The sequence below is a fragment of the Brachionichthys hirsutus genome, chromosome 19 (genome assembly GCF_040956055.1).
Source record: "Brachionichthys hirsutus isolate HB-005 chromosome 19, CSIRO-AGI_Bhir_v1, whole genome shotgun sequence".
Classification (NCBI taxonomy): Eukaryota; Metazoa; Chordata; class Actinopteri; order Lophiiformes; family Brachionichthyidae; genus Brachionichthys; species Brachionichthys hirsutus.
In genome coordinates this window covers 5,610,796-5,637,505 of record NC_090915.1, presented here as the reverse complement: position 1 = coordinate 5,637,505, position 26,710 = coordinate 5,610,796, and the positions used below count along the sequence as shown (strand labels likewise).

General features: G+C 48.3%; 3 protein-coding genes across 3 annotated transcripts; all 3 read left to right on the top strand.

Moving 5' to 3' along the window:
* The first annotated feature begins 955 nt into the window (after positions 1-955).
* Positions 956-1,887, top strand: LOC137908930 (uncharacterized). Its single transcript, XM_068753359.1, has one exon. The coding sequence runs from the start codon at positions 973-975 to the stop codon at positions 1,870-1,872; it is 900 nt and encodes a 299-aa protein (XP_068609460.1). The 5' UTR covers positions 956-972; the 3' UTR covers positions 1,873-1,887.
* A 763-nt stretch (positions 1,888-2,650) lies between these two features.
* Positions 2,651-5,940, top strand: cfap53 (cilia and flagella associated protein 53). The gene is made up of 8 exons (XM_068753178.1): positions 2,651-2,719; positions 3,233-3,462; positions 4,135-4,308; positions 4,394-4,697; positions 4,855-5,073; positions 5,150-5,366; positions 5,454-5,556; positions 5,697-5,940. The coding sequence occupies exons 1-8, from the start codon at positions 2,651-2,653 to the stop codon at positions 5,938-5,940; spliced, it is 1,560 nt and encodes a 519-aa protein (XP_068609279.1).
* Positions 5,941-8,627: 2,687 nt separating this feature from the next.
* On the top strand, positions 8,628-26,681 carry myo5b (myosin VB). Its single transcript, XM_068753177.1, has 39 exons — positions 8,628-8,654; positions 12,302-12,412; positions 12,764-12,935; positions 13,028-13,172; positions 14,081-14,237; positions 14,349-14,492; positions 14,779-14,860; positions 15,115-15,222; positions 15,371-15,480; positions 15,590-15,855; positions 15,938-16,019; positions 16,142-16,282; positions 16,545-16,667; positions 16,801-16,884; positions 16,966-17,100; positions 17,174-17,271; positions 17,739-17,825; positions 19,074-19,185; positions 19,423-19,634; positions 19,770-19,926; positions 20,085-20,324; positions 20,439-20,666; positions 20,744-20,837; positions 20,945-21,087; positions 21,203-21,322; positions 21,395-21,529; positions 21,619-21,684; positions 21,773-22,069; positions 22,134-22,228; positions 22,673-22,871; positions 22,955-23,056; positions 23,150-23,273; positions 23,376-23,527; positions 23,598-23,684; positions 23,767-23,917; positions 24,012-24,306; positions 24,441-24,615; positions 24,716-24,796; positions 24,946-26,681. The coding sequence occupies exons 1-39, from the start codon at positions 8,628-8,630 to the stop codon at positions 25,096-25,098; spliced, it is 5,490 nt and encodes a 1,829-aa protein (XP_068609278.1). The 3' UTR covers positions 25,099-26,681.
* The last annotated feature ends 29 nt before the right edge of the window (positions 26,682-26,710 follow it).

Sequence of the window (26,710 nt, the reverse complement as noted above, 5' to 3'; positions counted from 1 at the left end):
TTCTACAGCTGGCTGTTTCACATCCTGCAAGCTCTTTGGACTTCCTGCCTCTTCGTTCTTAAATGTGGTGGCCTGTTCTGGGCCTTTGTGCGCCTCACCTTATGGTAAGCCACCACTGAAAAACGAATCACTAACCTGACTGCGTTAACTTGCATGTGTGTCCTTCCTTTACCTTGCGTTTCTTTATGTCAGTGCTTCTCAATTATTTTCTGTGCGCGCCCCCTAGGAAGAAAAAAACATTTCGCCCCCCCCCCCCCCCCGAAAAAAAACACACTCTTGTATCCTTATTAACATACAAAGAAATATGAAAAAGAAAGAAATATGGATTAACTTACAACAAATAATAACTTTATTACCATTTTTTTTAGTCTGCAACCGAAAATAAGGAAGTCATGTCTTTCTTCTTCTCCCACCGGATTGTTTACAACCGCTCTTCTTCCGCTAATACTCCCTGCGCGCACTCTGACAATCAGGGCGCCACTGCCAACTACTGGAGTGGGTGTGCAATTACACTTTACTCTCGTAAGGCAAAAAAAACATTTTCTCCGCGGTCACAGGCGTCCCCCCTGACATCGCACCCCACCATTTGAGAACCACTGCTTTATGTGAACATATATCAGCTTTTAGAAAACAAATTTGAATAAAACATGAATATGATACAGGCAAGTCAAAAAAAAAAAAATAGCTTTCATGAAAAGACGTTACTTCATTTCTTTTTTAACTCACTCCTGAACTCATCTGTTCTGCAGGATCACCTCGTTCAAATATAACCGTATTATCTCTGAAAGTAGACGCATTCATTCAGGATCTCCTGCCGTCTTCCAGCTGAGACCAAATATTGAGAAAGATGGCACGCTAAAAATATTGACTCTTGGTGTAAAAGATCCAAAGGCGTCAAACAGGACCCTCTTACTTGTGGGAGAAACAGGAACTGGAAAATCCACTTTGATCAACACTCTGCTCAACTACGCCATGGGGGTGACGTGGGAGGACGACGTCTGGTTTCAGATCGTAGAGGAGGAGAGCAGATGTCAGTCGGAGAGTCAGACGTCAGACGTAACCGTGTACAAGATCTTTGGTTTCGAAGGTATTACCCTGCCTTACTCTCTGACCGTCATCGATACTCCTGGATGGGGCGATACCAGAGGGATCGATCATGATTTCATCATCAGACAGACATTATTCAACTTGTTCCGATCACATGGCGGGATTCACGAGATTACCGCAGTGGGTCTGGTGCTGAAGGCGAGTGATAACCGACTGAGTGACCGACTGAGGTACGTGTTTGATTCGACCCAGTCTCTGTTTGGAAACGACATGGAGAACAGAACCGTTCTACTGATCACACACTCAGACGGCCTGACGCCAAGGAATGCTCTCGAAGCCCTCAAAGTGTCGAACGTAAAGTGTGCTAAAAATAAAAACAATCAGGCTGTCCACTTCCTGTTTAATAACTGCCAGCGTCAAGACAGGACAAAGCACACGGCCAACCTGCGATATACAAATCAAATATCGACAGAAGGAACGAAGCAGTTCACACGCTTCTTAGGAAAAACGACGCCTCAGAAGCTGAACAGAACCGTGGAGGTTCTCGGCGAGCAGATCAGACTGACCGCCTGCATGCAAAGCAAACACGGGGACCAGTGGCTGGAAGAGTCCTTCCAGCATGTCATCAGACTGGAGCAGATCGCCCTGAATCCTGACTCTCTGTCCACCTTGGTTCACCTTGACGTGCTGATTGAGATGATGAGGGAGAAAAGAGACACAAAGAAGGTCCAGAAACTGCAGGAGATAAGATATCGAATGGACAGCGTTAAAGGAAGCAGAGATGCGCAGGTGTACATGGGACACCGGGGAAAGCAGCTGATGTAGGAGAGTGATGAACCAATACTGTTTCCTGTATTATTGTGTGATGTTAAATTAAAACAATAACACTTGTCTTTTTGCTAAAAAAAAAAAACAGTCTGAAGGCTCATTTTCTTCACAACCTCTAACGAGATCGCAGTCTCTCTTCAAAAAGTCTTATCATTAAAAAAAAACATTTTTTTTTAAAAAACATCTTTAAATGATGAGATAAGAAAGAACACAGCAAGGTTTCTTTTAGAGAGAGAGAAAGAGGACAGTGAACCCTCTGAATGCAAAGAAAAACTACAGCTTTGTAGGCAACATCTCAGGGCAGAATGGCTAGTGGCTACAGCATAGTCTGATCCTATTGGTCAACAGCTGTAGATTAACCAATGGCTAGTGGTTTATTGGTAACAGTTGCAGGTACAGCTTTGTCTGCTTTCAGGATTTGTGGAAAATGTAATGTCAAAATCTCCACGTGTGTTTGTCAACGCATGAATGAACTGCGGGGCTGCTTAGGGCCTGTGTGACCAGCAGGTGGAGCTACGCACTTTAAATATTAAATAAGAGAGACTGATGTACAGTATTTATAAAAAAAATTATGTGGAATTTTGATTGATAACATTCCTAGCTTTTTATTGTCCCGTTTCCTTGTGGCTTTTCTCCTCCCAGCACAGCGACCTTTTTTTTATTTTTTATTTTTTACGTCACATCCTGTGGTTTGTTTGCGGTTACTGTGGAGACGAGACGCTTCGTCTGTACCATTTCACGTTTACCGGATTGTAGTGAGAAAACATCGGTTAAAATGTTGTTGGGTCAGCAGAGAAGAAAATGTCGGGAAGAAACGGGACCGACGCCTCATTCGGTCTCTGTGGTGAGAAGCAAAATATAAATATACTACCATTACTACTAATACTACTACTAATAATATTATAATAATAATAATAATAATGAGAGGGAACTTTCAAAGGGTTTGTTGAAGTTTGTTTTTTTGATACTTTTTGGTAGTTTTGCCTTAATTATTTTTAAAGTTATAAGCCTAAAACGATTGTTTAAAAAGAATTGTGAATTCAGATTTCAGTCAGTCAGTGACCTCCAGATTAGGATCCATCTTTGATCAAAATTCTAAGTATTTACGTTCAATAGTATCATGTAACCTAAATTGTTGATGTAACAAACCAACATACCAATCTGTGAGCGAGTCCCAAACAAAACTGAAGTATCAGGATCAAAATGATCGACCAAAATCCACACACACACACACACACACACACACACCAGGATGCAGATGACGAAGGCGTTGTGCTCTCTTCGTCACTGTGGGTCATGCACCATCTCCCAAATGTGACTGCCGAATGACTGCCAAGTGTATCTGTGCGTCTGAAAGAGAGCAAAGCTTCCATCGTTGAGACCGGTGGACCGGCTGATCCAGCAGAGACAGAAACAGGATGCGTCCCGAGACCGAGCCCTGGAGTTCACGAAGCGCCAGCAGAACTCCGGCGTGAAGACGTCGTGGCTGAAGAGCGCAGACGGTCGATTCGTGAGAGAAGACATCAAGCGACAGGTCTGCACTGCTCGGAACCAGCAGGATGCTCAAATCCAGGAACGGAGAAGCAGGTTTCCAACCACGCATCTGCATACTGAGCACGGTTATCATGGTTAAGATCACAGTTCATGTGTGTGTGTGTGTGTGTGATGACGTTAAACATGATGACTGGATGATGAGCGTTCTTATTGTCCACAGTTAAATCATCTGAAACTTGAAAAGCAAATCGGGCGGGCGCAGACCTCCGCCAACCAGCTCACCAGTCACAGCAAAAAAGAATAATGGTTCTATATTTGTTTAATCGACATCATTAGAGTCTTTGACACTGAAAACACGTCATTCACATTTATAATATTGTTAGTTCAGTAGAAAATTCAAAATGTCCCCAATTTTTTCTTGTTCTGGATCATCACGTCTGGATTTTAGCCAGGATCCGGATCAATCTTTGATATCTTGTAGATCCTGTCGGAAACGTATCCAAATGATAGTGTACTTTATATCGGACCCCTTTATGACTGTGATTCTTGGTGAGTGAATTGAATGCACATTTTACAAGATATGATTTTTTTTGAAAAAAATCCAGATAAAAAAAATAAAATTGTATTCCAGATCGCTCTCCAAATTTAATGGGATCTAAGTTAGACCAATACCTGTCTTTAGATGTATTTATTTTTTCATGTTTTCACATTTCAATTTGTTGTTCTAGCATTTTTTTTTTTTTAAGTTTGTGCGTCTTCCCAAAGGCTGCGGGCGCTGCTGACGGCCGAGGACCTGCAGCTCCTGAAGGAAATGGAGGAGAAGGTGGAGACATCGGAGGAGAGACAAACCAAGATGAGCGAACGAGCAACAGCCCTGAGAGAGCAGAGAGAACGAGAGCGACAGCGGCTGGTCTCAGACAAGCTCGACCAACACTTCAGGTGAGCGCGCACGCCTCACGCTGAAATGCTGATGAACAAGCAGCTGCCTCTGGAGCGAGTTGAGCTGAGATCAGTGACCTTTCAGGGAGCAGTGTGCGGAGCTGAGGACCATCCAGAGCCAACGCGCCGAGCAGCAGGTGTGCTCGGAGCGATCCGCTCAGGTGAGGAGCCGACAGGAGCAGCTGCGGCGGAGGCGGCAGGAGGAGAGGATGTTTGACGAGCTGTGGGAGGCCGATTGGCGAGCCAAAGAGGAGCGGGAGGCCCAGCGGGCCGAGGGACGGCAGCAGAGGAACCTGCAGCAGCTGGACTCCATCAGGAATCAGATGGAGGCAGGAGAGGAGGAGAGACGACGGCAGCAGAAGCTCCGAGAGGAGGAGTCTAAGCTCAGGGTGGGCTCACAATGTTCAACTCCCAGCTGTGGGACGTTAGCTTCTATCCACGGTTCAACTTGCTATCTCATCCAGTGGCGAAGATGGAGCTACTGTCATATACGCCGCTGAAAACTGGAGGAGGAAGCCTTTCACTCTTTTTTTCCCCAACTCTCAGCTGCAGCAGCAGGAGACGTGGCGATTGCAGCAGCAGCGCGAGCGCAACCAGAAGCTCCTGAATCAGCAGAAGCAGCGACGACAGCTGGACGAGGGTTTACGGCTCAAGATGAAGCGTCTGGCCCGAGAGCAGCAGGACGAGCTACAGCTGGACATGAACGTCCTGCAGGAGCTGCTCCGGCAGGACACGGACGAGAAGCAGGGCGCTGCTCAGAGGAAGGTAAGATCCTAAATAAATAGGGTCCGAGTGCCTTGAAATAATCCGCCCAGCCATGATTCTTCTTCGTTTGTTCCAGGCTGAGCTGCACGAGGAGCAGCAGCGCCACCGGCGGTTTCTGTCCGATGAGCTGCAGAGACAGAAGGAGGAGGAGTTGGAGACGGAGCTGCTGATTGAGGAAAGACTGAAGGAGGTGCTGGAAAGACGAGAAGAGCAATGTCGAATGCGCCGAGAGGCCAGCGACCGGCTGATGAAAGAGGTGATGGAGGCTCGGAGTCTGCAGATCCAACGCAAACGTAGGAAACCGTGGTCGTCCTTCAGCAGGAAGTAAGTTCCAGACAGTAGAACTCCATTCTTCTGACGTTCGCGTTGTGTGTTCTTAGTGGACATGAACCAACAACATCAGCTGGAGTTGTCCAAAGACGGAGAAGAGATGAACAGAATGATGGAGGAGATGAAGCTGATGGACGAGGAGGAAAAAAGAGAGTAAGTTCATCTCTGCTGGGCCTGAACGGAACTTTCTTCATTCCCAAACTGGTGTTTGACGGTCCTGAGCTGCTCTCAGATGCTTTTCAGTTGGTTTCATGTTGGTATACCTGAACTGGTCTGTGGCTCCTCCCCCGCAGCCTGAGGGAATCCCGCGAGGCGCACCAGGCCGACCTGAGGGCCCAGATGAAGCAGCGGCAGCAGCTTCACTGGCAGCGGAGAGCTGAGGCCCAGCGGGAGTATCAGCAGGGTCTGATCCAGCAGCAGCTGTACAACCAGAGGAAAGAGGAGATCCTGTCCAGGCCTTCGTCTCACAACGTCCCCCCCCACCCCTTCAGGGCGGGAGGGGCGGCCGGGATCTCTGCCACTCCCCACCTCACATAGTCAGTCTGCACGTGAGGCTCTAACACATTAAAACTCTTGGTATCAATGACTAAAACAATGAATAATCATCAGATAGTATCATCGTATTCACTTGTTTCTACATTTGGGGCAAAACGAATGTGTTTTGTGGAGTTTAAAATTGTTTTTTTTTTGCAGATAACGACATACAGCATCTCAAATAAAGTTTTTATCATTTCTTTATTGGACTTAGAATTCTCAATAAAAGGGCGTGTCCGTCACTAGGTTACTATTATATTAGTCAGTGGACAGGAATATCGCTGTACCTGCGTGACTACACCAGTTTCTAATTTTACCAGCCTGTCATTTTCGAGTGATGTTCATATGGCTCGATTGTTCATCTACTGTAAGAGCTTTGCCTTCGGGCGGGGGTTGAGAGTTGAATTCCAAGTTGTGGTGTACATCCTGAAGGAGTGGCTCCTACTCTTGACCGTGCTTGTTGAGCATTTATTGCTGCTGTTCGAAGCGTTCAACTCTCGCCGAGCTAGCGTCGGAATAAATACGCTGCATCTCTTTTAGTTTCACGCATCTTAGAAGCAATGTGCTCAGAATCAGTAAGCTGGCATGTCAATAAAGTTGTTTTGAACCGAGGTGTCTGGCACGAGTGGAAAACGTTGCGCAAGTAACCTGAGACAAACCTGTACACACCTTTACACACCTGTACATGATTACATCACATCTGGATAGAGGAAGCCCAAAGCTGGTAAGGTTCAGGTCACATATACAATAAAAATCATCTAGAATATAGAATATATACATATATATATATATATGTAGAATTAGTAGAACCACATAAGAGAAGAGAACTCAGAGCTCATATACACTCAGCAAATGGCATAGTATTAAAACGCAGTCTTTTAGTTTTTGTATCAATGAAATTAGCAGTGATATTTCTACAACTATTTTAAATATTTATATATTTTCAGGACTTATTAAAAATATGTATAGCAATTTTAGCTACTTAGCTCCAGTCACTCCCATTCATTTAGAGTTAATATGGACTGAGCTGACTGAATGTAGAATCACTTCTTCTGAATGACCTCATCTCCATGGCGACAGTGTTTCAGACTCATAGAAGTGTAGTAATTTATTATATATATTTATATATATATATATTCTACCTGTATGAAAATATAAATCGTCCTCTCGCCCACCAGGCCTCGGGTCCGCCTGGGAGCTTGAGCAGAATCTTCGCTGTCCCTAGAACTCCGCTCTTCTGGACGGAGATGTAGGACGTTGTTTCTGGTATCTGGGGGTTACTGCCCCTAGTGCCCCCCCCCCCGATAGGATGACGCCCGATAGGAGCTTCCATGTGGTGCTGAGGCATAGATGATGTGACCCTCAAAGGGTTAAAGAACCTGCTTTCATAATCTCTTTGTTTGCTGCTTTTGTGCTTGTGCAAGGATGAAGAAGCCTGTTGTGGGTGAGCCAGTGTTTCGTCAGGTGAACGCCTCATACCCGAAGGAGGAGTGGTTTGGGGCGTGAACTCCTTCAACATTGAGCTCAGACGAGTCCAGGATCTGCTGTTCAGGAATACAAGTCTGCCTGAGAATGATTATGAGAGTGATGATTATTCATATTCCCCGGGTAATGGGAGCCTCTGTACCTGAGGCTGTTAATGGCTGAGGTTAATGTTCAAATACCAGCACGCTATCAGCATGCTCCTGAACACATCACATTGGTGACTGATAAGTTATCGCTTTGTTCTGGGTCAGATAGAGGAGTGGAAGAAGAATTCAAATACTTACAAATAAATAAATATGTAGAATTAGTAGAACCACATAAAGAGAAGAGAACTCAGAGCTCATATACACTCAGCAAATGGCATAGTATTAAAACGCAGTCATTTAGTTTTCGTATAAATGAAATTAGCAGTGATTTTTTACGACTATTTTAAATATTTATATATTTTCAGGACTTATTAAAAATATGGATGGCAATTTTAGCTACTTAGCTCCATTCACTCCCATTCATTTAGAGTTAATATGGACTGAGCTGACTGAATGTAGAATCACTTCTTCTGAATGACCTCATCTCCATGGCGACAGTGTTTCAGACTCATAGAAGTGTCGTAATTTATTAGTCTGCTAAAAGACGGAATCAAAACAACAACAACAACAACAATAATAACAAATCAGAACAAAACAGCATGAGGCATAAAAGATGAATGAAGTTTAAACCACGAATGAATAATATCTCTTTGATATCTTGTGACGTCTGCATATTAATTAATGCCACGCCCCCCCCCGGGCCTTCCTCAGATCCGTTGCGGTCCATTTGCGGAGTCGGGAGCCACGCGTTTAGAGTCAGCGGTGCGTGCGTGTTATTAATCAAGTGTGCGTGAAGGCAACACTTCCGAAGAAGCGGCTCCTCCTCGCGCGGATCGATGGATCTGACTACTTTCTGGATTTATGGATCACTTCAGGACCGACGGAATGAACCCGTTTGAGTGGATATGAATGTTGGATGAGTCTACTTCCTGGAGGGGGGGGGGGGCGGGGGACACCTGCCTGCCGAAACTACACCTGCCTTGCTCCAGAGATATGAGGACGAAGCTGTCCGCCGTAATGCCTGCCTCTAAATGCTTCTAATGGGTTCTTAATGGGAACGACAGCCCGACCGTCCTAGTTTTTTGTTTTGTTTTTGTTTTCCAAGGCGTGAGCCGGACGATGTCTGTGAACGAGTTGTACACAAAGGTGAGTCATTTTGTTTGTTTGTTTTTACCTGCAAACGTCACAAACAGGCAGTCCGCGAAACTGATTCCGCCGCTAAACTTCACATCCCGTGTTTTTCTGAGCGCCTCTGATCCACCTGTTCCAAACTACACTCCATTTTCAGGAAAACTTACGCGTTCGTAATCCGTTCGGCGGATCGTTAACCCTGAGAAAACGTTTGAAAAGAAAGCGTGAACAGTCGTTTAGCAAGCCGAATGCTCCAGACGGCTGTGGAGATGCTGTCCTCTTTAATGGTGCTCACACTGAGCCTCTAAACGACCCTGAGCTCTAAATGTGTGGATTTGTAAGTGGAGTTCAACGGGGAGCTGATCGGAGCAGGTTCAGGCCCGTGCCAGCCAGGATTCCAGAATGTGACTCACATTTGGGTGAAAGGAAACTGCATTCTGGAAGTTCATTCAAACGCAAAGAGAGCTGTCACCTGGCTTTACTCCTGAGAACCAGATCGGATCGCTGTCAGGATCCGGAAAGAACAGAATTAAAAGATGACAAGAATTGTTCAGTTGGACGTTTTCTTCTGTCTGAAGTCACGGAAAGCACAAACGCTTCCCACGTCTCTCGGTTCAATCTTTCCTTTCTCAGTTTCGTGGTCTATCAGGAGGCATCACTGTCCGGCTGACGCCTGAACCTGCGCTCTGATTGGCTATCGCCGCACGGCGTGATGGAAATCACACTCCGGCGTAAAGAACTTTCAACTTGACGTGGATAATGCACGTTCGCATCCTCGTTCCATTCTTGGTTGGCATTGTAATTTGCGTCTGCGCACGGCTTGGCGTGGGCTTGATGATGATGATGATGATGATGATGTCATTGTCTGAGTGGGTGACATCATCATTGATGTTAGAGGGCAGCAGGTTTTATTCCACGTCCTTGATGTGGAAGAGAGCGTGCACTTCCACTCGCTCACACACACACACACACACACACACACACACTATGGACAATTCGGAGTGACCAAATTCACCTAAATTCCGACCCGGGGCCTTCTTGCTGCGAGGCCACAGCGCTACCCGCTGTGCCACCGTGCCGCCCTGTCTATCTTGACGAGTCTGCGTTTTCAGGACCCACGGTTACACACGGCTGACGCTGATTTGCTGATTAAACGTCCAATGAGGTTACTCCCCTGTTCCGATTGGTCCATTCATCAGTTTATGACGGCTACTACTGAAATGATGAGCACCTTTTGATCCTACTAATAATATTAATATCTGGATTCTCTCGTGAACCAATAATTGGAGGGTTTCCCGAGTTCGATGATTAAGACACAGTTCCATAATCCTCCTCCACATCATTAAGTCGGGCTACTTAAAGCTTCCTCACCCGCTGTTAGACTAAATAATCCGGAGCTGGATGTCCAATCCCGATCGTCCATCTGGTTAAGGTTCACTCCAGATGACTCATGGGTTGTGGATCATCTTTATTTTGTAATGAAACAAAGGCTTCTGTCTGAACCTTCGACCAGATGGCTCCACATCCAGGAGGAAACGGTCTGGTGGGATGTGTCCAGTTACATTTTTAAGCTGTTTTAATTTTTTAATTGATCCTTTTAATATGGAAATGGGTTAGAGGGAAAAACACATATTCACAGTTCAGGCTGTTTTAAAATCTCTGACAACAAATCAGAACTGCCGCGGACACATTTCCTCTTATGGATTCGTTTTATAATAAGAATTATAATTGTTTCGTGTACGACGTTTCATACAAGAAATAAAGCTGACAGAAGTCGCGGTGAAAAATAATAATAATGTAATAAATGTAGAGGTTCATACATTTAAAATGAGGTAAAAGACAACCTATTACACAAATGTAGCTGTGAATACTCGTAACGGGACAACGTGTTTGGTCTTGGTTGAACGTGTTCGTTCGGGTGAATGAACCGGGACACGCGCTGCATCCTTTAGAAACGGCTCCTCGCCCGATCTGAGATCCAGACTCGTCCCATCTCACCCGTCCTCTCTCATCCGCGTGTCGCTGACTCCCACCGCTCTGTCTTACAGGCAGTCGAGGTGTGATTGTTTGTGCTGATGTTTGTGGTTTGTTAACCATCATATTTATATAGAGGTATATCACGGGAGGGGAACGATATGATGATGTCATAGGAGGAATACTATTACTCCTGCTATCTTCCTGCAGCTATTGTTTTTATTGCTGTTACATTTTGTACTGCTACTATTGCTATTGTTAGTACTTAGTTCTACTATCATTGCTACTACTAGTACTACTATTGGTAAACTGTGTTCTGTTCCTGGAACTAGGAATATCAAGCCGTCAGCCGGACCAATCGCAGCGGCAGATTTTATGAATCAATGTTATGAGATCAGACTATTGACTATATTTCACAGTGATTGATATGGATGGTTTCACATGACTGATTCCATCCTACTGGGTTAGCCGGCATCCCGCGTGCATCCAACCAGCAGACCGTTCATATCTCGGTGGTCAGTCGGCCTCACACTCCACTAACGTCTGACACACACACGCCCTGACAGCGGCTTCTTATAAAACTCTAGCGTTTAACAGACGCCGGCTGATTGATATCGGTGAACTTTAGTTCCCTGTGCGTGGATCAAAGTTCCTCCACCTGGTACAGGTACTTCCTGTCCGACACACCCAAGCGCCGCTCTGGGACACTGATGTCATCGTGTTGACACGTGACTGGGCGGAGCTCGGACGCTTCACCGGCAGAGAAACCCGAGTCGCACGTATCAAGTGTCGACCTCAGCGGAGGAACTGTGGGGGGGGAAATCTCACCTCTGATTGGTTGACTTATTGTGCCAGACTTCCTTTTTTAATGTTCTGTTGGGTTTTGTTTGTGAAGCGCAGAGAGTTGATGTGGTTTTCATTTATTTGCAAAAACAACGTTGGAGATTCCAGAATGCAGAAAGGTCAATCGGCTTCATCGACGCGTCGCCTTTTGATGCATTTCTATTGTTGATCAAAAACTCCGGCTGCAAACTCGCCTTTCATACCAAACCTGTCCAGCCGCTTCCTCCTTCCACAGACAGACCGAGCTCCTCCCCCTGCACAGTGATTATCCAATCAGTGTGAACTTTGGAGAGGGACATATATATATATGTATATTCTTTTTTTAAAGTGGTCCCTGAACCAAAGGCAAATTATTCACATGGCGATCATCTTCCTGTCAGGGGTGTCGGGTTACGCACTTCCTGACTGATGAGGGTACCTGGGAATCGGTGCTTACCGTAGTATTAACCCCGTCATGACGGGAATCTGCTAACGATAATAATAATGTAAAACAAAAGGAACTCAACCTCCATGATGGCAGCTCAGTTTTCCCATCATGCATCGTGGCACCATAAACCACTTCTCCCCCTGACATCATGCTCCTAGAATCTGGATGGCACCAGTGCTAGTTAGCGCTACCAGTGGCAGTAATACTATATGACTACTAGTACTAGCACTAGATGGTATTTAGTCAGCTAGTACTAGTACTAGTAGTACTGACAAGTAACAGGCGAGAGGAAGGATGAAAGGACTCTGAGGGCTCTCCTGTCAACGGTTTCAACGGTAACTAGTAGAGCAGCGATGCATTGTGGGAGCTGTAGTCATCATGTCCGTGGACTCTCTTTAACTGGTGCCTTTGGTTCCAGTACACCCGGGTCTGGATCCCGGACCCTGAAGATGTGTGGAGAGCTGCAGAGATCACCAGAGACTACCAGGAGAGAGAGCTGGTTCTCCATCTCAGACTGGAGGATGAGACGGTATTGATCAGTCTCACACGCACACGCACACACACGCACACACACACACACACTTATTGATTGAACATATACTGCTGTGTTCTCTGAAGTCTGTGGAACCAGCAAAACCAGACTTACTGCGATTACAAATGTGTATTGATTGTTAATTAGTTGTGTATTGGTTTGGTGTTGAGTGTGTGTGTGCTGATCATGTATTGATCATGCACTCGAGGTGCATTCATCATAAACCAATTGTGTGTTCTGTCTTGTATTGATCGGACGGCACATTAACAGTTTATTGATTGTGTATAGACGTATCGGTTGTGTCTTGCATTGATTTTGTATTGGTCGTGTTGCGTCTCATCCTCCCAGCCGCTGCAGTATCCCGTGGGTCCCAGCAGCAACCCGCTCCCTTTCCTCCGTAACCCCGACATCCTGGTCGGGGAGAATGACCTCACTGCTCTCAGTTACCTCCACGAACCCGCCGTCCTCCACAACCTCAGAGTCCGCTTCCTGGAGTCCAACCACATCTACACGTACTGCGGTCGGTAGCGCCGTTCACGCTCTGGCTTTCACTTCTCTCTCTCTGTCTGAGCCGCCGATCACCGTTTACGATGAGCTGTCACCGATCTGCAGGGATCGTGCTGGTTGCCATCAACCCTTACGAGCAGCTGCAGATCTACGGCGAGGGAGTCATCGAAGCCTACAGCGGCCAGAACATGGGCGACATGGACCCGCACATATTTGCTGTGGCTGAAGAAGCATACAAGCAGATGGGCAGGTCAGGTCGGCGTCCGTCGATGAGATCGATGCGTCGAGTTTATCGATTCTCCGAGGATAAGGTCGCGCACGGCGGAGCGGCTCGCAGTCGCCAACATGCGTTTGCTGTTCCGGCGGCTAATGGTGGAGGTGGGAGATTACAGTGTTCAGAGAAAAGCTGTGCTAATTACAGGCTGCACATCACGACTCCTTCAGGTTCGGCTCCCACTCGCCGCCGAAATCGGCCTGAATGTTTGAACCATTAGAGGGCAAAGCTGCACGAATCCTCATTCTACAGTAAACCGTCGCTTCTTGAGTTGATTTAAATATAAAACCATAACAAAGGTGGATCGTCATAAATGTGTGATGCTTTAATGTTACTGCTGTCGTTCCTTTGAAAGGCACACACTGAATTAAGTACCGCATTTCCGTCCCTGGACATGGTTACGCAGGACAACGTGTCTCACCCGATGAAGCATCTGTTCGAACACTGTAGCTATTGTTAGCATGTCTCCCCTTAAATATATTTTAAAAGATAAGGAGCGGACATGTTTGATGGCCAGAAAGTAAAGTCGCCTGCAGCTGGCGTACCTGCAGGAATTGGCGCACTCGTTCAGAGTTGAACCGTCCTTGAGGACCAGTGGCATCTTAAAAGTTAATCAATTTTATTTCTATAGCACCAGATCCAAACAGAAAGTTATCTCAAGACACTTTGGAGGAGTAGCAGGGAAAGACAGACCCACAAGAGCAAGCAATTTAGCTGTGGAGGCAAGGGAAAAACGTCCCTTTAACAGGCAGAAACCTTGGACAGAACCTCGGCTCGTGATGGACGAACATCTGTCTGACCGGAGAGAGAGAGAGAGGCAGACAAAAACAAAGTGTATAAAACTATAAATGCTAATCTCCACCTTTGCGTCTAACGTTCTGCAGAAATGAGCGGAATCAATCCATGATTGTGAGTGGCGAATCCGGAGCAGGAAAGACGGTCTCTGCAAAGTACGCCATGCGCTACTTTGCCACGGTGGGCGGCTCAGCGAGCGACGCCAATGTGGAAGAGAAGGTGCTGGCCTCCAGTCCCATCATGGAGGTGAGCGTGTTTTTAGAATCGCCCTTGTCCTGGCTTTGATGGCGTCTCGGCTCTACGGACGTTACCGTTGCGCCTCGACGAGGTCCGTTAACGAAACTCTCTTCCCTTCAGGCAATCGGAAATGCGAAAACGACTCGCAACGACAACAGCAGCCGCTTCGGAAAGTACATCCAGATCGGCTTCAACCGGCGTCACCACATCATCGGCGCCAACATGAGGACTTACCTGCTGGAGAAGTCCCGCGTCGTTTTCCAGGTCGGTGCCAATTTACAACGCGGAGAACTACGGTGGCCCTGAAGATCAAATTTTACGTGACAACTGGCAAATAATTTCAAATGGAATTGGCAAGAGAGAAAACATATGAACTGTTATTGGGGGAAATGCAAGTACCACCTGGTAATCTCTGAGGACGACTGGACCGGTCGTGTTTTTAGCAGAAAGGAAATGTACACACACGAATAATCGTCGTTCAAAGGAAAAAGCAAACAGCGTACAGAATATTATCGTACGCGTATGACCTCTCTGCTCTTTAAATACGCAGGCAGAGGACGAGAGAAACTACCACATCTTCTACCAGTTGTGTGCTTCGGCCAGTTTACCCGAGTTCAGAGACCTCAGCCTCAGTGAGTACGCCTGTTCACAGTGCTGCAGGTATTACTGCAATTGTATGTACTAGTGTTAATACGAACATGAAGTATTACTGATGGGGGGGGGGGGGGGGGGGAACAAAGTTATGCAAACAGTTGTTTGTGCTTTCAATTATGGTTTTAAATCTTTTAAGCACAAAAAAAAAAAGTGTATTTTAGTAAAGACGACTCCAAGCTGTAATCTGTTCGACTACTTCATGCTTCTCTGATTTCCTCTCCTCTTGTCTCAGCCAGTGCAGAAGATTTCACCTTCACCTCTTTGGGCGAGAACATCTTCATCGAAGGAGTGAACGATGCTGAAGACTTCCAGAGGACCCGAGAGGCCTTCACGCTGCTGGGTGAGGAAAACGGCTTCTTTTATAGCGAGTAGTGTCGTACGTTACTGTGACGCCATCGTCGGAGTGGAGTCGGAGTGCTTCTAGTCGTACCAATTTGGTACCTCCTTCTGACCGTGACTTCAGGAAACCAGCTCCGTGTGTGTTTCAGGTATAAAGGACAGCAGTCAGAGCAATATTTTCCGAGTCATCGCTTCCATCCTTCACCTGGGCAACGTGGAGATCTGCTCGGAGCGAGACGGAGAGTCCTGTCACATCTCGGTGTGTCACCGTGGTTACCACAGACGAGGACGATGACGCCCAGAGCGTCTGCCCTCTAACAGATGAAGCTGTGTGTGTGTGTGTGTGTGTGTGTGTGTGTGTGTTGCAGGTCGCCGACGTCCACCTGAAGCACTTCTGCAGGCTGCTGGGGGTGGAGCTCCAGCAGATGGAGCACTGGCTCTGTCACAGGAAGCTGGCGACGGCGTCGGAGACGTACGTCAAAAGCATGTCCGGCAAACAGTCCTCCAACGCCCGCGACGCGCTCGCCAAGCACATCTACGCACGCATGTTCGACTGGATCGTGGAGCACATCAACCTGGTCCTGCAGGCGTCGTCCAAGCAGCACTCTTTCATCGGCGTGCTGGACATCTACGGGTAAGCCGAGATTGGATTCGTCGACGCCTCTAAGTGGGATGCGGCTTTCTACTGCGTCTCAGGTTTGCCTGAATGTTTGCAGGTTCGAGACGTTCGAGATCAACAGCTTCGAGCAGTTCTGTATCAACTACGCCAACGAGAAGCTTCAGCAGCAGTTCAACTCCGTGAGTCTGTTTTTCACAGACCGCAGCCGTCTGGATCTGTATTATTTACATACCACCCTAAATCCAAATGTGTGTGTGTGTGTGTATCAGTGTTTGGCTCATTCCGTGTCTTTGTTTGCTAGCATGTGTTCAAGCTGGAGCAGGAGGAGTACATGAAGGAGCAGATTCCCTGGACTCTGATAGACTTCTGTGACAACCAGCCCTGCATCGACCTGATCGAGGCCCGACTCGGCGTCTTAGACCTGCTGGATGAGGAGTGTAAAGTACGACTAATGAAGGGGGGGGGGGGGGCGGTCCATTCCTAATAAACTGCCATGTGATTGGTTAGTCACACAGAAGCAGTAGCAGAGTCTCGGTCTGGTTGATAAATCTGTTTCAATGAGTTTATTTCAAATTAAAAAAAACGGATCACTTATTTGTTGCTCCCAGAGGCCTGTGGGGGATGATGCTGAGATATTGATCTGAGCTCAGGAACCCTCAGATACAGTTAAAGCTGGGTTTTTTTTTATGATGGATTTGTTCCAGGTTCCGAAGGGAACGGATCAGAACTGGGCCCAGAAGCTCTACAAACAGCACTTGAGCAGCGCTCACTTCCAGAAGCCTCGCATGTCCAACATCTCCTTCATCATCGTTCACTTCGCAGACAAGGTGACGTCATCTGTTCTGACCTGGTAGTCGTTGATCAGTAGTAGATATTTTTTTTAATCAGTAAATCGGATCCATAATGGCGTGTGATGATGGGATGTTTTTCATGACTGTGATGTGTGTCACGTCTCCTCAGGTTGAATATCAGTGTGACGGCTTTCTGGAGAAGAACAGAGACACCGTCTACGAGGAGCAGATCAACATCCTGAAAGCCAGCCAGGTAAGAACGGCTGACATCGACCCGAGACCCTGATGCCGTCGTGTTGCTTATGGAATATGTCCCTCGTCTGTTTGCGCTCAGTTTCAGCTGGTTGCAGATCTGTTTCATGAGAAGGACGACGCCCCCTCCTCCAAGTCATCCAGAGGGAGCGTCCGATCGGCCAAGCCCGCCGTCAAAACCCCCAACAAGGAGCACAGGAAGACCGTGGGCCACCAGGTGAGCCCGCCGCCTGCAAGGTGACCCTCGGTGCTTACCGCTTCCGGCGTTGACCCGCTTCTTCCTCCTCCAGTTCCGCAGTTCCCTTCATCTCCTGATGGACACGCTGAACGCTACGACTCCTCACTATGTTCGCTGCATCAAGCCCAACGATCACAAGGAGGCCTTCTCGTGAGTCCCACCTGTCGATTCGGCCGACTCGCTGCACGTCTGGTCGTTCAGCATGTCTCTAGCCCATTTGGGAGTGGCACAAGTTAATATTTAGTTACATTTTAGTCGGGCCGTTTGTGCGTGGGCGAGTCCATGGCAGAGGTCGGTCACTGGCGTTCTCACTATTTCCTCTACTTTCTTATAAAGAAGCAGGCTGCCTGCAGGGTGATGCGTGCTGACCCACACGCACACACACACACACACACACACACACACCAGTCATTGTTGCTCAGACCAGCAGACAGGGTTTAACGCTAATGAAATGATGAGCCTCAGTCACACGATTCCGTTGTAAACACTCGGCTCGTCGCTCGTCCCTCTTTTCGTACTCGCCATGTCAAAGAGGAAGACGAGGTACGACGAGCGCTGAGCTGTTCTCAGCTTTAATCTAAATGCCGTGATGAAGATTTTTTTTCTGTGCGCCGCAGGTTCGACTCGAGTCGGGCGGTGCAGCAGCTGCGAGCCTGTGGAGTCCTGGAGACGATCCGAATCAGCGCAGCCGGGTACCCGTCAAGGTGAGTCGGTAAAGACAGAACCACTGATCTCGGATCTGGTTTCTCCTTCATCGTTCTTGTTAGTATCTTTATTGTTTCCTTTGGTTTGAGTCGGTGATATCCTCTCATCAGCCCATATAAATAGACTATTCGTTTACCATCAAGAAGCAGCTGTGTATGCAAAGTAGTAGTATTATTTAAACGTGTAAAATATTCGCATTGATCCTTTAAAGTCCGCAGCTTCAAACAGATTCAGATTGATGGGATGGGATGTTTCTGTTCATGACACTGAGAATCTCCTTCCTCATTCTTACTCTGATCATATTTGACTCTCCAACGGTGACTCAGGAGCTCATATATATATATATATATATATATATATATATATATATATATTAAATGAGCTCCTATCTGTTGAGAGTAGAGACAGAAAACAAGACCATTCGGATATTACTAAATGTCATTTAAAACATTTCTTTTAAATATTTCTTCAGTTTTATTCTCAAAATTTCACGGCTTCTGTAAACCATGTTGTTCCGGAGCCTCGTCATCGTGAACCTAAGATGATGAATGTTAAAACAAATACGTTTATAGGATACTTTATACATAGTACACATATGCCCCATTTGATCTGCCAGCACTTGAATGTAGCGTCATTTGAAACGGTCTGTTAAACAAACATGAATGAATGTCTGAAATAATTTATATACATTTATAAATGTTGAGGTTTAACAGATTAAATTTGTGAAATCTTGGATGAAATATTTGTTAATTGTTATTAACATTTGTGGATATAATTTGTTTGGACGTGCTTTCCCAAAAGAGTGTCACATTTTTACTTGTCAGCTCACTTTTCCAGTCCGTCTTAAAAGAACTTTGGCCCAGCGTTGGGCGCCGACGATTCCGGATCTGGTTGATATCTGGTTTCCTCTTTGCATGGCGGAGCTTCATCGCCCATTGTGATGCGTTCACAGACGATGTCTTTCGGATGTGCCTGCAGCGATTTCCACAACGGAGTCGTGTTACCAACTCGATGCCAGTTAACCTCGTTTTGAGGCCTTTGTGCTATTTTCCCTAAATATGAGGTTTCGCTCTTTTGCAAATCCGTTCGGTTTCTATTTACATTTCACACTGCATCCCAACTTCTTTGGAAACGGCGGTCGCCGATGATGTCATAGCCTTTTCAGACCGTCCATAAACATCGAAACCGAACCGCCTCCTGTGAACGTAAACGTGAGGACGCTTCCTCTTGTGTCTTGTTCTTACCAGGTGGACCTACATGGACTTCTTCAGCAGGTATCGAGTGTTGCTGAAGAAGTCAGACATGATGTCGGCAGACAAGAAGCTGGTGTGTAAAAACCTGCTGGAGACTCTGATTAAGGTGAGAAAACTTCATTGGCAATGTGAACATGGGGCGCCGATTTTGTTACGCACCCACATGTATGGAAGCTATAGCAATCAGAACAGGTTTCATTCCACCTGTAGACATTTCACCTGAATAAATGCTGTAGTTCCGGCTCTCTGGATCATTCCTGAAGTCGCCCACAGCAGCGGGAGTCCTTCACGCCATCTCCACGTGCTTTTGCGTTCTTTGTTACCCTCTCCTCTTCTGTGTTAGGATCCGGACATGTTCCAGTTTGGCAAGACAAAGATTTTCTTCCGGGCAGGTCAGGTGGCGTACCTGGAGAAACTCAGGGCCGATAAGTTCCGCGCGGCTTGCATCAAGATCCAGAAAACCGTCCGGGGTTGGCTGCAGAGGGTCCGATACCGAAAGATCAGGAAAGCAGCGATCGCCCTGCAGAGATACGGCCGAGGATACATGGCCCGCAGGTGAGTGGGGGGAAAGGTACACAGAACACGCTTGTGGTTCTGTAGAGAACCCGTCCAATTCACCAAGAATAATCGGCCTTTGAAGAATTGGTTCCATGACGATTTGTCACCTGACTGCTGACGTCGTTTCCTCAGGTACGCTGACTTCCTGCGTCTGACGCGAGCCGCCGTCATCTGTCAAAAGCAGTATCGCATGCTGAGGGATCGACGTGCCTACCTGAGGATTAGACAGGCCGTCGTCACCATCCAGGCCTTCACCAGAGGGATGTTCACCCGCAGGATTTACTGGGAGGTGCAACAGAATCACACCTCTACTCTTTTACACCTGGATTAGTCCCTCCTCTGTGAGGAGGCGGTCCCGTCCCGTCCCGTTTCCCCCTTCATGAATCAAGTTGGAAGCTTCGTGCTTCTAGTATAAGCTTGAACGCAGCTCTGCTCTTCCCCTTGCAGTTCCTCCTGCACCACAAGGCCATGATCATCCAGAAGAACGTCCGCGGCTGGCTGCAGAGGGCGAAGTTCAGGCGAGCGCGCGCCGCCGCCATCACCATCCAGTGCGCGTACAGACGGGTGCGAGCCAAGCGGCAGCTCCAGCAGCTGAAGATTGAGGCGCGCTCCGCAGAGCACTTGAAGAAGCTCAACACGGGCATGGAGAACAAGATTGTCCAGCTCCAGAGGAAGGTGGATGATCAGGTACCCACGCCGCAAACGAATCGGAGACCTCTCGGGATGCCGTTTTGTTTTCCAGTCGGAGTGTTTGTGACGAAAGCAAGAACTCCTTCATCGGCTGCATTTTGGTGCTTTCAGTCCAAAGAGTACCGGAGTCAGAACGAGCAGCTGGCGGTGGCGAACACCTCCCTGAGCTCCGAGGTGAACAAACTGCAGAAGGAGCTGCAGCAGAGCCGCAGTCAGCAGGGCGAGGGGGGTCAGCTGCAGGAGGAGCTGAAGAGGCTGAGGGAGGAGCTGCAGGAGGCGGCAGCCCAGAGGAAGACGCTGGAGGAGGAGTACGGCACGGAGAAATGGGAGCTCCAACGGGTAAAGGGCGGCCATGTCACAAATCGATGCTTCTGCTTTTGCCGTCTGACGGTGGTTTCTGCTCGTCGTGATGTCAGAGGGTGGCGGAGCTGGAGACGGAAAACTCCCTGCTGAAGAGCGAGAAGGAGGAGATGAACCAGAGGATCCTCCAGAACGCGAAGACCTCTGAAGGTGAGCGGCCAGGCGGTGCTGATCCAAACGGCGTCTCCGTCGCTGCTTTCGTTCTTTCGTTCTCCGTCATGGGGGGGGGGGGGATCATGATACATGATTTGTTTCAGGTGGAAGCAAAGCATCTGAAAGGGAGGCGAGTCTACAGAAGGAGTTGGATCTAGATAGGCAGCGGTACCAGAACCTTCTCAAAGAGTTCTCCAGGCTGGAGCAGAGATGCGAGAACCTGAAGGAGGATCTATCCATCACAAAGGTGAGCGGCGAACTTATTTACAGCCCACACTTGCTTACCAAGTATTGGTGGGGTAGGTTCTGTTCTGCAGGAAGGGTTTTTATCTCCCCCCCCCCCCCCCCCGATCTTCCTCCAGTTCCAGCCAGGCCACAGAAGGAACACATCCAATCAGAGCAGCCTGGAGTCGGACTCCAACTACCCGTCAGTCTCCACCTCCGAGGTGGGAGACACCGAGGACTCCTTGCAGCTGGTAGAGGTGAGTCCGTGTGGAGGAGGGAGGGGTCAGCCGTTGAAGCTAACGGGCTTAATGGTTCCTTCACCTGTGCAGGAAATGGGCACGGAGAAGGCTGCGTTGGACATCAGCGTGTTCATGAAGCTGCAGAAGAGAGTCCGAGAGCTGGAGCAGGAGCGGAAGCGGCTGCAAGCCGACGCGGACAAGATGGAGGAGCTCGGCAAGCGCAAGGTGCCGTTGCACGGAGGAGGGGCACACGCCGTCTGTGCCGAGACATGGCGCTCTGACTGAATCGCGTGTGTTTTCTCTCGTCGTTTTAGGGCTCTGAGCAGCGGAGCTCCGCCTCTGTGGAGGAGACTGCAGATCTGGCCTACAACAATCTAAAGGTTCTTGTCATCGTCCATCGTTCCCTTCAACAGGGCAGCCGGGGCATGGACCGACCCATATAAACCTCCGTGTTCTGTCGTCCTGCAGACACAAGAGCTGGAATCCGAGAACAAGAAACTGAAGAACGACGTGAACGAGCTCAGGAAAGCCATCGCTGAACGGGCGCCGCATGACAGTCCAGCCAACGAAACGCAAGACGGCTACAGCGTGTTGTTGAGTCAGCTCAAATCGGCCAATGAGGAGCTGGATGCACGGAAGGAGGAGGTCCTGATCCTGAAAACCCAGATAGTCAGCACCGCCCAGGTCCGGGAGAACAACGACCACAGTGAGTTTATTCCGGGTCGAGAAATGAACTCGGGGATGATTTTCCTTTTGCAGAAATCGGTGCGTCCCACGGGACGGATCTTCACGTTGTAGAAAAATAACATTTCATTCTTGTTTTCACCAGGATGTTCATAACGTCCCTGAAATGGACAACGCCAAAGAGCCGTTGGACAAAGACGAGGCCCTCGGCGCTTATCGTGGACTCAGTGAGTCTAAAAAGTAAGTCGTCATGGTCATTCGTCGGCATTTAAAGGGACAAGCGCACCCGAACACGAGTACAGTGAGACGTTTAGAGACGGTTTGTGTGTCAGTGGAGTCGACACAAGCGACGCCGGTGCTCGGTCTCCCTTCTCTGCAGTCTCGTCTTCATCGTGTTCTCCTTCTTCTCTGTTTCCTGTGACTGCGCTTGCTGCTTCGGGCACCAGTTCCCACCTGGACTGGTGCTGTGCGAACGAAGATGGAGAAATGGCTCTGGCTTACCGGGGCTTAAAACAAGTGGCCAGGTCTCTCTTCTTTTCTTGCACTCTGTTCTGCCCTTCTCCTCTCTCACTGCCTGCCAATGACGACTGTCCACACTGAGCTCCACGTGGGCAATGCTGGGGTTCTAATGCTTTTACAATGAGACGTTGATCTACCCCCCCCCCCCCCCTCGGTTCCTCCCAGGCTGCTCGAGGCTCAGCTCCAGACTCAGGCCCGGCAGCACGGCGACGAGCTGGAAGCGCTTCACACGCAGATCGAGCTGCTGAGAGACGACCTCGAGAAGAAGCAGGAGATCCTGAACTACATGTCGTCCCTGTCGCCGGAGGCCAAGGTGGAGTACAGCATCCAGCAGGAGATCACGCGGCTCACCAACGACAACCTGGTGAGTCCTGCCCGTACACGGACGCATCAAGACTGCACACGGGGGGGGAACTACAGCGCTTCTGTCCGTCCTTCTGTCCCCAGGACCTCAAGGAGCTAGTGGAGAAGCTGGAGAAGAATGAGAGGAAGCTAAAGAAGCAGCTCAGGATCTACATGAAGAAGGTCCAGGAGTTGGAAGGTACACCTGTTCACCTTTTGTTGATGCAGTCGGCGTCCCGTCCCGTGACCTGCACCGACTCCGTCTCTGCCTCTGCAGCTTGTCAGGCGGCGTTGAACCAGGACGGCAGAGCCAAACCCGAGCTGAGTCGTCAGGTGACCGTCCAGAGGAAGGAGAAAGACTTTGAGGGAATGCTTGAATACAACAAGGAGGACGAAGCCCTGCTGCTGAAGAATCTGATCACGGGTCAGTCTTCGCATTACGACGGGCTTTATACAGGATCGGGACCGGTGAAACCGGTTTGGGTCGGCATTCGACCGACTCAGAGTCGAGTCTTTCTGCTTTCAGACATGAAGCCCAGCATGGTGTCTGCCACCGTCCCCTGCCTGCCAGCCTACATTCTCTTCATGTGCATCCGCCACGCTGACTACATCAACGACGACCAGAAGGTGGAGTCTCTTCTCACCTCCGCCATCAACGGCGTCAAGAAGGTCCTCAAGGTGAAGTCCCTCCACGCCTCCGGCCGTCTGACGACGATTTCCATTTATTAAAACACGATGTCCTCTGCAGAAAAATGACGACTTTGAGACGACGTCCTTCTGGTTGGCCAACACCAGCCGCCTCCTGCACTGCCTGAAGCAGTACAGTGGCGAGGAGGTGAGGCGCTTGTGGGGGTGGGGGGGGGGGTGTAAGAAAAGACGGTTGTAGATGCAGAACATGAGATTGTCTTTTTGTTCAGACGTTTATGACGCAGAACACGAGCAAGCAGAATGAACACTCCCTGAAGAACTTTGACCTGGCGGAGTACCGCCAGGTGCTGAGCGACCTGTCCATCCAGATCTACCAGCAGCTCATCAAGGTCGCCGAGGGCGTCATCCAGCCCATGATTGGTGGGTGGCGTCGCACGATAAAGTCACTTTGACCCCGGGGAACGAGTGTGTTCAGGGGCGTCTTTTTTTTTTTTTTTTTTCTGTCTCTGTCCAGTGTCCGCCATGCTGGAGAGCGAGAGCATCCCCAGCTTGGCCGGGGTGAAGCCGATGGGTTACCGGAACCGCTCGTCCAGCATGGACATCGATTCCGACGGCCGCAGCAGCTACACTCTGAAGGCCCTGGTCCGCCAGCTGGGATACTTTCACGGCGTCATGAGGGAGCACGGGTTGGACCCCGAGGTCACGGGCCAGGTGGTCCGGCAGCTCTTCCACTGCGTCAACGTCTTCACCCTCAACAACCTGCTGCTGCGCAAAGACGTGTGCTCGTGGAGCGCCGGCATGCAGCTCAGGTAGGCAGCGAAGCGTTTCCCGTCTGTCCACGAAGGCGCCGTGAACTCGGGGGGTTTGTCAGTGAAGGAAACATTGCTCTGGGGTCGGGGGGGGGGGGGGTTGCCTGCGGGCTGACGGTCCCTCCCTGTTTTAGGTACAACACCAGTCAGCTGGAGGAGTGGCTGCGGGAGAACAACCTGTACCAAAGTAAAGCCGCCGCCACGTTGGAGCCGATCATTCAGGCTGCTCAGCTGCTGCAGGTGAAGAAGAAGACGAGCCAGGACGGCGAAGCCATTTGCGCGCTGTGCAGCGGCCTGACCTCGCAGCAGGTCAGCTAAAATCGGTCGACGTCGAGATGTCGGACGCCGCCGCCGCCAACGTGAGCTGGTCCAAGCAAACGGTGTTATTGATGAGCGCTGTGTGTTTCAGATTGCTAAAATCCTCACTCTGTACACTCCCCTGAATGAGTTCGAGGAGAGAGTCACCGTCGCCTTCATCCGAAACGTTCAGGTGAGACTCGACGGAGCCGTTCTGCCGCAGAGTGGTCGATCGAATCGTGTCGACCGGCTAGTAAATAAGAGGAGACGGACTGGACACATCCCTTCCTGTCTGACGGTTTCGTGTTTCGTCTCCAGAGTCGTCTCCAGAGTCGTCCCCAGAGTCGTCCCCAGGACCGGAATGATCCATCTCAGCTGCTGTTGGACACCAAGCAGACATTCCCCGTTCTCTTCCCGTACACGCCGTCTGCTCTCAGCCTCGAGACGCTGCACATCCCCGCCTCCCTTGGCCTAAACTTCCTGGTCGAGGTCTGACCGCTCTGGATCCCCCCCCCCCCCACACACACACCACAGCAGAGACCGGTCCTCACAATTTCATTGGGGTGGGGGGGGGGGGGGGGGGGGAACTATCTGACTTAAACTATTTTGTTTAGGTCGAGGTGTGTCTCACCTGATCAGCTGCAGAAACTGTAGAAAGTCATTTGTTGAAGGCGTGTTGAATTGAATGTGGATGATTTATATCGGTTGTGTGTTGGGTCATACGCTCAATAAACAAAACCGTATGAAAACGTTCATAATCTTTTCCTAGCATTATGTCATGATTTAATGAAATTGCAAAAAAACCTTAAGTAATGTTGCCACAACATTTATTTTAGACAACCAGGTTACCAGCTAACATACTAGCTCCTAGCTTATGCAGTCCACTAACATGATAGCCCATAATAGCTGGTGGTTAGCATGCTAACAGGCGCAGTAGGTAACCGAATGACCTCATCACACAATACTATGTAGTACAAATACTGCGGCTTTGACTTTAGAGAAGGTTTTTTTTTGTCAATAGTTGAACGACTTTCTGCTGCCTCATGATGGCAATGCTGCCGACCACAACTAATCTTTGCACCGACAATGAACAAGGACACAGAAGAATGAAACTACGGTCGGGTACTTGAACTGCGTCAGAGACACTTTGTGGGTGTTGGAAATGATGGCTGTGTCAGTTGGACAGTCACAATGACACCTTTGCATGCCGGTTTGAGCCAGGTGTCAGACCCGCCGCCTCCATCGTTCCCTCAGGCGTATTGAGGTGAGACGTAACTGGTCATGTGACCAATTTTAACAGGAACTGGTCCCGCAGGATGTCCAAGTCAGTTCATGAAGGACGACAGGCGACACAATGCAATTCTGATTCGGGTTGTGTAATGAGGAACGTTCTAAGGCGGTTTCAGCCTCATGAGGGAGGCGAAGAAAAAGGAGGTTCTATGGGACATCGGGGGGGTTTCTGATATTTTCTGCTGCTGTTATCTTGTCGAGTTCTTCAGTGCCATCTGGTCGTGACAAGTTGGACCGTTTGATCCGGAATCTTGAAAAATTTTGATTTTTCTTTCTCTCTCTCTCTCTAAACCTTTTCATTGTCCTGTTTTTATTTTCTTTTGTAACATCAGAATAATAGATCTTTATATGGAGTAGAACTGGACTAAAGCACTGCAGTGTGTTGTTGTTTTTTATATGTAAATGTTTCTTATGTTTTTTTACATGAAAACTTTCATGATAGTAATAATATATTTGCATCGGATTCTTCAATGTCGCTTTGATTTGGCAGTGACATTCTTGAATTTCCTCTGACTGCTGTTGCTTTTCATCATATTTCAAAGATATTTTGCATGATTTGATGTGATGATTTAAATGTTTTCCAACTAAAAGTCTCAGAAATCATTTTCTGATTGTTTATTTTCTAAAATATTTTTTTTAACTTCTTTTCAATTTTGATGTTTTGTTCATTTTGCAGTGGTTTTAACATAAAATATGAACTAAAGTGATGAAAAAAGATGAAAAACCTCCTGAATCAATTTGAAATTCAAACTTTTAGTTTTTCTCATTTTAATAAAACAAACACGCCATTCAAATGTGTTTATAATTATTACACTTT

What these genes read in the sequence shown, in the direction of transcription:
- LOC137908930 (XM_068753359.1), top strand. Translation starts at nt 973, where the DNA reads ATGGGGGTGACGTGGGAGGACGACGTCTGGTTTCAGATCGTAGAGGAG.
- myo5b (XM_068753177.1), top strand. Translation starts at nt 8,628, where the DNA reads ATGTCTGTGAACGAGTTGTACACAAAG. An exon ending in GAGAGTCCTGTCACATCTCG is followed by an intron (nt 15,481 to 15,589) that starts GTGTGTCACCGT and finishes TGTGTGTTGCAG; the next exon opens with GTCGCCGACGTCCACCTGAA. An exon ending in CGAGGATACATGGCCCGCAG is followed by an intron (nt 19,635 to 19,769) that starts GTGAGTGGGGGG and finishes TCGTTTCCTCAG; the next exon opens with GTACGCTGACTTCCTGCGTC.
- cfap53 (XM_068753178.1), top strand. Translation starts at nt 2,651, where the DNA reads ATGTTGTTGGGTCAGCAGAGAAGAAAATGTCGGGAAGAAACGGGACCG. An exon ending in ATCCAGGAACGGAGAAGCAG is followed by an intron (nt 3,463 to 4,134) that starts GTTTCCAACCAC and finishes GTCTTCCCAAAG; the next exon opens with GCTGCGGGCGCTGCTGACGG. An exon ending in AGGGCGCTGCTCAGAGGAAG is followed by an intron (nt 5,074 to 5,149) that starts GTAAGATCCTAA and finishes CGTTTGTTCCAG; the next exon opens with GCTGAGCTGCACGAGGAGCA.